General features: G+C 46.3%; 1 protein-coding gene across 1 annotated transcript in view; it reads left to right on the top strand.

Annotated features, from left to right (window-relative positions):
• Positions 1-13,275, top strand: part of LOC144893693 (uncharacterized) — a 73,802-nt gene that overhangs the window by 6,254 nt on the left and 54,273 nt on the right. The window contains exon 2 of the mRNA XM_078785055.1: positions 9,568-9,906. Coding sequence (XP_078641181.1) covers positions 9,568-9,906 — 339 coding nt within the window. The remainder of the gene's footprint in view (positions 1-9,567; positions 9,907-13,275) is intronic.

The raw sequence follows: 13,275 nt of genomic DNA, 5'->3' as shown, positions 1-13,275 counted from the left end.
GGTAAAACCCAGAATTATGTTTTATACGACATTTACAATCGTTATTTTATTTCAATTCAATTATATACTTAAACAAGAGAACACAAATCGCCTTTTTATCACTTCCAAAAACCTCCAGTTTTGCAGTACTCGGACATGTTATATAAGGTGGTGTGTAACTGGTTAAATAAGGTGACTAAATAAGGTATGACTGCTTCAACAGTGCTAAACTTCCGGATTTTTTATACAACTGTTAAAATCATTATTTAATTTTTTAATTGAATTGTAAGGTGCTCTTTGAACTCTCCAGTTATGCCTCCGCCGACAAAGTCGCCGGAGGCATTATGTTTTCGGGATGTCCGTCCATCCGTCCTTCCGTCCTTCCGTCTGTCCGTACGGGCTAAACCTCATTTTTCTCAGCAACCACATGTCCGATCGAAACTAAACTTTCAGGGTAGGAGTGACACCCATGCAGAATGTTTTTAGGATAATTGTGATGTCATAGGTCACGTGGCATAGCAGCCATCTTGGATTAAACGCAAATAAAAAAAATTTTATTTCTCGGAAACCGCTGAATGGAAAAATTTGAAACTTGGCACATTGTCAAGTACTCCCAATGGGGAACAAAAGCATGATAATAATGACATCATAGGTGAAGTGGTATACCAGCCAAAATGTTTTAATCAAATTCCTTGTCCTAAAAATCTGAAATTGAACGCACTGACCCATTTGCATTGAAATATTAAATTTATGACATCATAGGTCACATGGTTTGGCAGCCATATTGGATTGAAGGAAAATATTAAATAATTATATCTATGAAACCGGTCACCCTATCGATGCGAAATTTTACAAATATAATCTAACAGCACTGTTGCATATAGTTTGAAAATGATGTCAAAGGTCACGTGGTTTGGCAGCCATCTTGGATATAAAAACGAACCTCATCCAATCAACACGAAACTTCACAAACGTGATACCCAACCCATACATATGCAGAGTGATGGCATCTACCCGTTGTGGGACTATGCGGAGGCCTATTGGTGACAGTCACATTAAAATATATATATATAACCACCTTTAGAGGCCATTTTTCCCCGCAAAGCGGGGGTTGGCCTTTTTTGGGAACCGTGGTTGTTGTTGTTTTTTGGTCCCCTTTTTGAAGCAATGTTTTACGGCCGGATGCCCTTCCTGACGTGAACCCTTTTTGCCACCTTTTAACGACAAACAGGGAATTACCAGTGAACTGGTACTCAATTAGCCGACCTCGGAAGGATGACAGGCTGAGTCAACCCCCCTGGCGTTAATTCAGCGATCGACCGGGATTCGAATCCAGGATCCTTGGATCCTAAGCCGGCACTCTAGCCGCTAGCCCAACACCAGGGTTGTTGGTGTCACATTGTGATAATGTTTTTTATGTTGTTTGTATGAGTGCAACTGAGGCTTGAAACACCAACCTCCCAGACTCTGAACAGACACTCTAACCATTATGCCACTGAGTCTGGTTAATGTTCACATACATTCACCTAATATATATATATATATATATATATATATATATATATATATATATATATATATATATATATATATATATATATATATATATATATTGTTACGGGACCGCGGCGAGGATGTTGTTTGCCGAGCGGATGGCCGCCGCACCCGAACAGTTACCCCGACTAACCCGATTCCTGAACGTTGGCCGAATCGCGCCACAGATATTCAATGGGGAAAAGACTAAGACGAAGGATGTAAAGAAGAAAGAAAGGCAAAGGGTAAGAAATACAAATATGATTTATTTACTATTTACACAATTGAAAGAAACCAAGGAAGAAGGAAGGATAAGAAAATAAAATACAGAAGAGGAAAGGTGACACAGTGAAATGCTAGCTTATCTATACAGGCTTAATTAACCCAGGGACAGAACAAACAAAGACAGACTCACGCGGGGAATGATGACAGGAATGGCAGGAGGTGGATGGCTGGAGGGAGAGGACGAAAACTGGAACCGGAGCACGGTCAGGTCGGGAGTGAGCAGCGCCGCCCCCTGGTCGATCGGCACGTTTAGCAGCCGCCGTTCCTTCGCAGCCACGGACGAAAACTGCCGTCGAAGCTCAAAGCTGTGGTGGTTTAAAGCTGCGGTGGTTGCACTTGTTCTCAGGCTTGGCACTTGTTACTTGTCCTCAGGCTTGGCACTTGGCACTTGTTCTCTCTGACTCCCTCTCTTCCTCTCTTGCTTCGCCCTGACTCCCTCTTTCTGCTTCTTTCTCCCTCTCTCTCTCTTGCTCTCTTCGCTTCGCTTTGCCCTCCCTTCAAAGGCTTCCACGCGCGCTCTTTATAGCGCCTCTGGCGATCAAGCCGCTGGTGTCCAGGACACGCCCATCGGTGAGCTCACCTCGGCCCTGGTTGGTCACGCGGGCTCCCGATCCCGCCCTTAGAGGAGGCGTTGGCAAGGCCACGCCTTGTTCCCGGCGCTGGGCCGACTCCTCCCACCTTCGGCTCCGAGATTACCTCGTGGCTGATGGAGTCTTGGGATGAAACAAACCACAGCTGTAGCAACCCTAACAAACCGCCAAGTGCAGTTGGCAATTGAGGCTTTGAGGGAATGCAGTTGGCAATGGTTGGAAGGGGAATGTGAAGGGAATCTACTCTTATTTCACTTGGTGCAATGGAGTATTTAAATTAATGGAAGACACAGCCTTACACTAATACACATAATAAGGATATAACTACCGAACAGGGATATATGGTGTCCTGCGTGTATGTTTTATGGAATTAACTACGGGAACGCCCTTTGACCTTTATACAACAACAAATGCAGGAAGGAGGGTGACATTTTACAACAATTCATTACACAACAATAATAAAAAAACAACATTCTCATATCCACAACAATATATATATATATATATATATATATATATATATATATATATATATATATATATATATATATATATATATATATATATATAAGAAAGTTTTTGTTTGTTTGTTTGTCTGCACGCGCTAATCTCCTGATCGGTGAAAGATAGGAGGAAACCTCTGAAACAAAAAATGTCGGGACGGGCCCCAGGAAGGTTATAGGCGAGGTGGTGAGGCCGGTCGAGCCTGCCTCGGCCGGGCTGGGCCCATTTCGCAATTAAAAGCTGAGCTGAATTATCGTAGTCAATCTTCTACGGCCGCGAGTAAAAGCTTAATTATAGTAGTAAATTCATTCAAAAAGAACTCGGGCAACGCCGGGTGCTTTCGGCTAGTTTAACATAATATTTTTCTGGCAGAGTTATTGGGGAGAATCTCAGCAAATCTTTTAAGTCTTGTCACAAATGATCCACTGGTTTAGTAGTAAGTAAGTCCACTCCTTGCCATTTAAGATACATTCCACAAAAAGGTGACAACCAATGACTTTGACCTTCGATCAACATAGATCAAAATAAAATGGTTTTATGTGTGACTGAGGCTTAACCTACCTACAAGTCTCATCAAAATTTCCCATTAAACTATTTTTGTTTTGCACACGCACACACAATGGAGGTGGATGGATACTTTGAGACCTGTGATGGCTCCGTTCCACCTTATGAAACCCACATTTTCAGACACCGACGCACACACACACACACACACACACACACACACACACACACACACACACACACACACACGTCGTTTTTCAAAAGTCTGTTCCTCAAAAATGGAATCAATTATTGAACAGTAAGGGCTATTCCTAGAGCATTACATAAACATTTAAAGGATTTTGTAAATGATACAAACTCTATAACATCGTATACATTTAACTTTATCTTAATTGCAAACCTCCAAATAAATAGAAAATAAGAACTTTATTAACCTATAAGCAATTCATAGAGTTTTCCGACTACCGGGATTGTAAGCTGGGCTCCATTCTTCCAAGACATTAAGACCATTTCGGCCCAGAATCTTTCCAAACAGTGGGCCACAACCACGACTGTGAATCCACATTATAGTCAGGTGACTTATAGGAAATACCGTTACAGGCTGGACAAAAGCACTAAAATTTCCCACAAAATTTATTTTGGGTACTATGATTAATTTCAGAAGGGGAAGCAATCAAAAATGGGGGAAAAATTCCAGAAATTGATACTGCTCTTAATTATACATGATTCATTGTTTATATATGACTCGTAAGAAGTCCGTCAAAAATGACGGGTTGGAACAGTGTATTCGACAGTGCAACCTCGTGAGCGTGCCAAAGTCTGAAGCCTCAGCCTAGTTTCAGGTGTGGTTATATCTTCTTTATTTATAAAACATCCTACAGACGTAAATGAAAACTCATTTTACTCTGCGCACGTTGAACATCACGTGCAGCGAATTTCACAACCCTGCGCCTTGTATTTATTATGATTTTAAAACAACGCTTCTGTACACGTCTAGCCTGGTTTACGTCTGGCCTGGTTTTGAATCCTGAAAGCAGCTATAAGTTATCATCCTGGTGTTTCACAAGCAGGGCGATTCATAAATGTGCGTGCCATCCCTCGGATGGACGTTAAGCCGGGCGTCCGGTCTGCCGACATTACTTGGTGAAAGTTAAACATCGCACTTTGCCATTTGCGAAGAGTAGGCGAGCTGTGGCCGACATGCTGAACAATTTACAAATTCCTACCTGAACCTCAGTCAAACATCAGGCCTGGCCAGCCAGTTCATGAAAGACTTGGACCAAGCTTCCCATAGCCAACCACACAATAACGTGGGAATAATTGTGGCCGTTAAAGAAGAAGAATATACAGTACATTCCTAATTCTCATTGCACATTTTATTACATAACAGCACATTAAATCATGCCTACTTTACCTTGCACATTACACATACATTATGCAGCACATCAATTTTTCAGAAATCAGAAATCTAATTTAACAGATTTCCCACGTGCTCTATTGCATCTCCTAGCAACCACTGAAAATGTTTAAAATGTATTTATCTGATGCTTTATTTAAAATGTTTTAAACTTGTTTTGTACTAAAACACCCGGAGCGACTCTGGGTACCCTTGGCAAATATACAAAATTAGGTGGAGATCGGCCATGCCGTTTGTATAAGGTTCAGACATATATATACCCACAGAGAATATTGTCAATACTGTAGTTGGATTTAATACATTCCATTTTGGGTCATTTTGTGACCTGATATAAACCTGGTTTTAATCTGCTAAGTGTAGCTCTATGTGTTAGCGTAATAGTCCAGGCAAAATAAGGTTTGACTTGGAACAAATTGCGACAATTTTTTTTTTTACAATTCATTTTTATGGGACCATTATACTAAAAGTCCTAAGAAATCTCTGTTGTGGAAATATGTATAGTTTGCATAAATTAAATATGGCAACCAAATATCAATATTTTGCCATATCTTTGCTCTCTGAGGGCATATTTAGGTTATTTAAATTCTAGAATGGGGATTTTGGACACAAGGGTGCATTTGGAATACATTAAAAGCTGATTGGATGAATAGCTCATTGGCCACCAAATATCAATATTTTGCCATATCTTTGCTCTCAGGTGACATGTCTTGCCTGGGCAACCTAAACAACACTTGTACTCTGCTTCTAGATATTTTAGACGATGGAAAACAGAGGACAACTGCTCTAGCAGGCTGAAATTATTTTCAAGACATGTAATATTGAATGTAATGGGCTTCCTTAGTGACGTAGGTTTGACACACTGGACAAAAACATCAAACTTTCATGGTTTGTACTTGAACATAATGTGAAACCCCAACATTCACGGACCACACATATTCGCGGTTCATAAAATGTGACCTGCTTCTACATTCGCGGCCGTATGCTTCGCGTAATCGCGGTTTTTGTGGTGCAAAATGGTTTCTTGCATAATTATTTTATTTATCATATATTTTTGATCTGGAACCGTTAGTGATAATTATTTAATAATATATTTGTTGTTTGCTTTTAAGTCTTACGATTCCTTTAGTCCGTATATCATTCCTTTTTGTGTGATCCCCAAAACGAGTCTTGATCCTGGAAATACGTGCCGTTTTAATACGTGCCATCCTGGAAATACGAGTCCAAGCTTGAAGGAAGGAAGATACGGCACTCCACATTTTCTTAGGAAGATTGATGTTGAGTTTAAATTGCATAATTTTAAACGTACTTCACCCAGTCCTTGTGTTAGAATAGCATTTTATTTTAGATCCAAAATAAAAGTTCATTTTTACTCACCGTACCATAAACCAGCCTCGCTGACTGGCACAAGATTTATACTTTGGATATGATGTCATCGTGAGGCTGATAAAATATAAACCCCTCATTAATATCCTATAAATCATCAATGCATCTCAAGACGTTCCCGCACATCCTCATAGATGTTAGTTTATTCTTGCTCACGTTCTGGACACAGACTCAAACATGTTCAAGAACAAATTTGCAAAGGAAAGTGCCGGATCCGAAAACATGGGATGCCCACTGTCTGCTGGAATATCCTGCTACCATACGTAAAGTGGCCATTGTTTAAGAGAAATATAATACTTTCCTTCACTTTATTTTTGAAAAACTACTTGGAGATCAAAAAACACACACATGTAAGTAAATATCTGGTTTAATTATACTACACAACCCAGGTAATTTAAAAAAACATTTTTTTAATGAAAAATGATGAAGATGGTATGCCAAAAAGTATTGTTGCGAATATGGAATTTGGCCTCCATATCCGCTTGTAAATATTCCCCTATTTCCCCAATACTCCCCAACTATCCCCAATCCCCCATTCCCTAGTCCCATTGTCTGTAAACAACACTCTGTAGAACCGACCTTCCCCGTTTTCCCCCATTAAATGTCGTGCCCAGGTCCACCGCATCTCACGTAGACAACTTTCGGACATCTTGCTAGTTATTCGTAGTCTATGTCAGTTAAGGACTCGTTTCCATTAATTATGACTCTTCGTTGCACCAGAATGTGATTATATGGCACCAGTAGTGAGTTTAGGACCTTCCCATACCTCCTTCCATCTTCTTCCCCAAACAACAACAACAACAACAACTACAGCTACAACAACAACTACAACCACGGCGCGCGGGGGGAGTGTGCGTCCTGACACCGGCTCGGTTAGCCGCCATTGACAATGCGCTCCGGACCATGCGCTCCACGGGGTTACCACAAAGGGGCTGGCTGTCAGCTCCTCGTCAAGGGCGGAGCCTGGTAAACCCCCCGCACCCAATAAGAAGGGCGGACCGATTCCATCTGGGCGGAGCTAACGAGCCGAGGGCGTGTCACTCCCCGCCGGATATACGCAGCGACTTGCCGGACGTGACGTGAGATGCGCCCCCAGCTTGGAGAAAGAACGTCGCCTTCCGAGCGCTGTGACCTCCCTGCATCTCTGGACCGGACCGAGTCGATTCTGCCTTGAGCCAAGAGTGCACCTTGAGCCATCGACTGCCTGCCTTTCCTTGCCATCAATCCCCGTGTGAGTCAGCCTTTTGTCCCGTTTATCTGTCGTCTGTTGGGGTTAATATAAGATTGTGTTTAAGTGCCCACCTTACTATGCTGTCCCTCTGGTAGTTGTAATCTAACCTTCCGAACGAATATAACCTCCTCCGGAGGTCTTGAGAACCGTATCCCTGGTGTCGTGTCATTTTAATCCCAGCCGTGTGTCTTTTCCTTCATTGATCTAGCGTAGCGCGAGTAGTCAACGTTCGGGTATAATCGGGTAACTTGTGCAGACGTGGTCATACCAAACCGCTCGGTAAATAACATCTAAGCCGCGTCTGTAACAATTGGTGTCGAGGAGTGGAATTCGAACCCGGGACTAAATTTATAGGCCCAAATTTGTAGTAGAATCAATTCGGAGCGCGTTTCCCGCGCGAAATTATAACGGCGAAATTTGATTTTGTTATACGGAAATAAAAACCCGAATTTTGAAAGTCGCGCTATGGCAGACCAAGACAGCTGGGGTCCGGTAGGGGAGAGTGAGGCAGGGTCGGTCCAGGACCAAATTGAGGGACGCGAGGAGAGCGAAGCAGTGAGGGCGGCAGGGTCGCAAAATAGCGTCGTCACGCACGAGGTGGCCACGGCGTCCACGCCCGCGACCGTGGCAGCGCCCCTGGTGGATCCGAACCTTTTTATGTTGCAAATGAGGGCCCTTATGGAACAAATGGGTGAGCGATTGGAGGGCCAATTGGGGGTAATGGGAAACCAAATGGGGGTAATGAGGGACGAAGCGAGGGGTACCGGTGAGGGATTAGAAAAGAAATTTGAGGGATTAGACAAGAAATTTGAGGGATTAGACAAGAAATTTGAGGGGTTAGACAATGGGATAGAAGGGGTGAAACATGGGTTAACGGGGGTGGAAAACAGAATGGCTGCCCAGGAGAATCAGTTAGAGGGGGTGAAAAATGGGTTAATAGGGTTAGAAAACAGTATGGAAGGCAAATTGAGGGACATGAGGGACCAAGCGGAAAGGGAAGTTAAACAAATAGAGCAGCAGATAGAGGGGGTCAGAATGGGGGTAGAAACCAAACTGGATGCTCACAGGGAGGAAATGGAGCAGATGAGGGTGGCATCTGGGCAGGAGATGCAAGTGATGGGAGAGGAGATCAGAAGAGGAGTGAGTGAGGAGGTCGGAGGAGTGCGCGAGGAGGTGAGGCACTGTAAGGAGCACATGGAGAAGGAGGTGAGAAAGGGGACTGTAAAGTTACAAGGGGGCATAGAGGACCTGACGCAGGAGGTGGAGCAGCTGACGGTGGGACAGACGGAGTTAGTGGAGCAGGTTCAAAGGAACACTGCAGTACTCGGAGGGTTAAAAGCGACACAGAAAGAACTAAAAGATGACTTGGTAGCGACGAAGAGGGAATGTCAGATGGTACGTGAGGGACTGACAACGAGGCTGGACGAGGTGATAGAGGTAATGGAGACGAAGGACCGGCAGGTGAGGACGCACATGGAAACGGTCAAGGTAGCCTTGGAGGACGAGCTTGAGGAGACGTACCGGGGAATAAAAGAGGTGAAGCAGAAATTAGAAGAAGTGGAAGAAGGGGTGAGCGAAATTAAGAAGCGACGGAGAGAGGATAAGAAAGAGATAAAGGAGGAAGTAAAAGAATTGGTCCAAAGTCTGTGTTTGGATCGTGATGATGTGCTCATTAACCGGATGAGGGATTCGCAGGTGATGGAGGAGAAGCGAAGAGAAAGAGGACCCGGTGTAAGTGGTGACCAATATGGTCGTGCGTATGATGCGCCAGGGGATTTAAGAAGCTTGGGGGTCGAGATAGACCCGGGTGTTCGTGAGAGGCCGTTGGTGAGGTGTGCGACAGGTCTGGTGTGCGAAAAAGGAGGTGTGCCAGAAAGTCCGACTCTGGGGTGTGTGAGGAAAAAGTGTGTGCCAAGGAGTGAGGGTGCTGGCGAGAGTGAGTCGGTCGTAGCACGTGTGCGAGGGAGCACATGGAAGCGTGGTGTGGTGAGTGTTACGGAGGGTGTGACGGGAGAGTGTGCGCGAGAAAGGTGTGTGACGGACAGGTGCATGAGGAAAGAGTGCGCTGTCAGAAGTAAGGAAGAGTGTCCACCTGTGGTGAGTGTTACAGAGGGTGTAACGGGAGAGTGTGCGCGAGAAAGGTGTGTGACGGACAGGTGCATGAGGAAAGAGTGCGCTGTCAAGAGTAAGGGTGAGTGCGCTGTCAGGAATGGAGGTGAAAGTAGTGAGAGTGACATGGAGCGTGAGTTAGTTGTGACAGGTGAGCGAGGATGTACACCTGGGATGGAAGGATGCACACCTGGAATGGTAGAGCGTGAGAGGGAATGCACGCTGGAGTTGGTGGTGAGGCACGTGGTTGGGTGTGCGAATGAGAGCACACCTGTGATTGTCACAGAGGAGGTGACCGAGGAGGGGGTGCGAAGAGGTGTATTGGTGAGGTGTGCTACCAACGAATGTGTGCCAAAGTGTTCGGTGGTCAGGTGTGTGACCAAGGCTGTGAGTGCAATGAGGGTACCTGGGTGTGTAAGGAAAGGTACGAGGAGCATGGGCACGGCTGGATGTGTGAGCAAGGAACGGGCTGCGGGGTGTAAGCGTCCAGGTGAAGCATCGACGTTAGACGGGGTAGAGTTTAGAACGACTTATAGCCGAATCGGGCCCTCGGTGCGTGCTGGGCCTCGCTTTGAACGGCCGCGTCCGTGCTCCACTAGGCGGAGCGGGCAGCCCGATAGAAAGGGTCGTCATGGCGACCACTTTTTGTTGAGGCAGTCCGGCAGGTCGAGATCGGGACATTGGATGGCTCCGTGCCGAGATGGTGCGTGGGATCTCGGCACGGGTAAGCCCCCGTCCCTGCACCGAATGCGGGACGTATCCAGCCGCTGGCACAGAACAACCCGCATTCATGGCTTGGCTTTACAAAGCCGGGCTTTGGACGGGAATTGGCGCACCGAGAGGCATTAGTGAGTAGACTGGGTGATGAGGTTAGTGTTTTGGACCCAAAATTAGAAAAAAACAAAATTTGGTGATTGGCAAAGGATTGGCAGATGATGGGTAGTGATTGGCAAATTTTTAATTTGTTGAAATTTGATGTGCAAAAATTGGTAGTGAGCGATGGGCCCGGTGGGTAAGGCTGGCATCCCTGCCACCCTTCCCATGGTGTGGGGCAAATGCGCACTAGATTATGGGGTGTATGGCAGTGAAAACTAGCCCGGGTGGGTTAGGTTATATTGATAGGGACCTAGCGAAGATGACATTAGGTAACGTTAAGTTTAGTTAGTGACTGATACCTGTAGTGGGGACGCAGGTAGATTAGTATGGATGATAATGACGTGGGAGCGCAATAGTTTAAAGGGACGACTGGGAAGCGCAAGTTTCAGAGGGGAGTAGTTAGCTGAGATGATGCCGTGTGTGTGAGAATTGAACAGGTGTGATTGCACAGGTGTGCAACTGGACAGGTGTGTGGAGCAGTGTGTGAGTAGTGAGTGTTGTGGATCAGCGCGAATGCGCTTGGGGAGAGAAGGGTGCAGGTGGCACCAGGTGTGAGAGCACAGGTGTGCAAGTACAGGTGTGTGGAGAGAGTTGGAGTAAGTGGTACGGAGTGGTGTGCATGGTGCGAAGGTGTGGATGGGGGAAGAGTGGACCCCTTTCACGAGTACCCGGGGCGGGTAGTGTAAGTGTTAGGTAGAGGGTATAGGTGAATTGTGGTTGGATATTGGCATCTGTGGTGCGGGTGACAGAATGGTATGTGGATGGGTGCGTTGGTGTTGTGGAAATGGCTGGGCGTGTAGCCTGTTAGTGTGTGTAGTTGGTTGGGCACTCCACCACTGTGAGGATGTCGGCCAGGTGAGGCCGCAGGTGGGCTCTGGGAGCCGGTAGAGTTGTGGATGGGGCCCGAGGATCCGGAGGATGGACCCGGGTAGCCCAGTGCCAGAGAGGGCACCGAGTGGGGAGAGCGCCAGAGGGCCTTCCCCAGGTAGTTAGGTTAGGGTAAGGAGCAGGTAAGCTCGGAGGCAACTGCAGTGGTGGAGGTGTGCAGGTGGGTAGACCCGCTGGGAGAGGTACACGTCGCAGCCCTGAAATTGTGCGAGGGCACCGAGAGATGAATCGGGGGAGTGAGACCCCAAATTGGAAAGCACCACAGTTTGGCCAATGGGAATTGGTTTTTAGAACCCATAGTGTAAGAGGGCCAATGGGTTGGCCGGAGAAAGACCCCGGGTAGTGTAAAGTTGTTAAAGTCATTTAGGAAATAGTTAGGATTGATGAACCTGTCGCACCATACGCAGCCACTTACCTGTGGTGATGATGATGACTCCACACCTGTGTTTTCTTTGTTCTGTGTGCAGGAAATGAGAATTGTGTGGATTTGTGAGACGCATCACGACGTGGATGAGACATTGGGGTGATTCCATCTCTCCCTCCTTAGGAGGGACTGATGATGAATTGGTGATGGCAAATTATGATGTTGAGTTGAAAATGGCAAATTTGATTGGTTAGGAGGGAGAGAAGACGAATTTGGTTTATGGGAGGAACGGGGAAGACAGTAGGGACGTTTGTTGATTAGTAAAGTAGATGTTTATGGGTAGTGTTGTGTTTTGTGGATACAGTAAGGGGTAAGGGAGGGGCCATGTAGGTTACCTGGTGGGGGGGGGGGCGTACGGTAGGAACGTACCTGTCTCACCTGGTTCCCATGTGCCCCCAGTGTGCATTACCTTGCATTGCGTGCACTTTTGTGCCCTTACCACCTTACTCACTTGTCTGCTTCTTTTGTCTCCCACCTCCGAGGATCTGGCTTTGGGGGCAGAGAGGGAGGAGAGAGAGGTGCTGGCTACGCAGTTGTGGGCCTGCACTTTCGCTGCTTGCTGCCTGGATCGATACACCATATGGACCGCAATGTTTGTGGCCACCCACCATGGACCGCAGTTCTTATGCGGCCAAGCACCACCCGTGGATGGACCGATGGGTCAACGTGGCACCGATGCCATACAAGGTGAACCACTAACAGTTGGCCCCCTGACGGCCACAATAGAGAAATGGACGCGGTTGGCGCCTTTCTTTATTTTTGAAAGAAGTAAGAAGGCCAAGTGCACCACACGAAGGCAAGACCAGCGGCAGAACATCGGCCGGCTGCGACACCACACAATGATTTATAGACAATTTATTGGTGCACCGGATGGTGCTGACTGTACATGAGGGGGTGGTGCTTTTCGTGCTGGGAAAGGGTGCTCTGCACGTTATTAAAGGCCGTAGGCCACAGAGCACTCGTGGGTTGGTGTATCGATGCTGGCATGCGTGCTCTCTCTATGCATAACATCTGCATGTGTCCCTCCAAAAAAACAGGTCCTGGATCGCAGTGTAAATAGCAGCGTAGTCTTGTGTAAATAATGCTCCCTACCGGCTGTATGTTTAGTTTGAGGATTCTTTCCGGATTCGGTTATCCTGTGGGTGTGTTTCTGTGAGGAGAAGGGTGCAACGTCGCAGGGGGACATATTTACTCATTTGTGAATATCTGTAAAACTGTCGCACTCAGGGTAGAGTTAATAGTAGAGGGAACTACATTGCGTGCCACACTAAAGTAGGTAAAAATTTATCGGGTCGGGACGCCCCGAGGGTAGAGAAGGGTGCAATGCTGCGAATATGGAATTTGGCCTCCATATCCGCTTGTAAATATTCCCCTATTTCCCCAATACTCCCCAACTATCCCCAATCCCCCATTCCCTAGTCCCATTGTCTGTAAACAACACTCTGTAGAACCGACCTTCCCCGTTTTCCCCCATTAAATGTCGTGCCCAGGTCCACCGCATCTCACGTAGACAACTTTCGGACATCTTGCTAGTTATTCGTAGTCTATGTCA

This window comes from Myxine glutinosa, chromosome 9 (assembly GCF_964187855.1).
Source record: "Myxine glutinosa chromosome 9, kmMyxGlut1.1, whole genome shotgun sequence".
In the NCBI taxonomy this organism is placed as follows: Eukaryota; Metazoa; Chordata; class Myxini; order Myxiniformes; family Myxinidae; genus Myxine; species Myxine glutinosa.
This window is presented reverse-complemented; position numbering and strand designations above follow the sequence as displayed.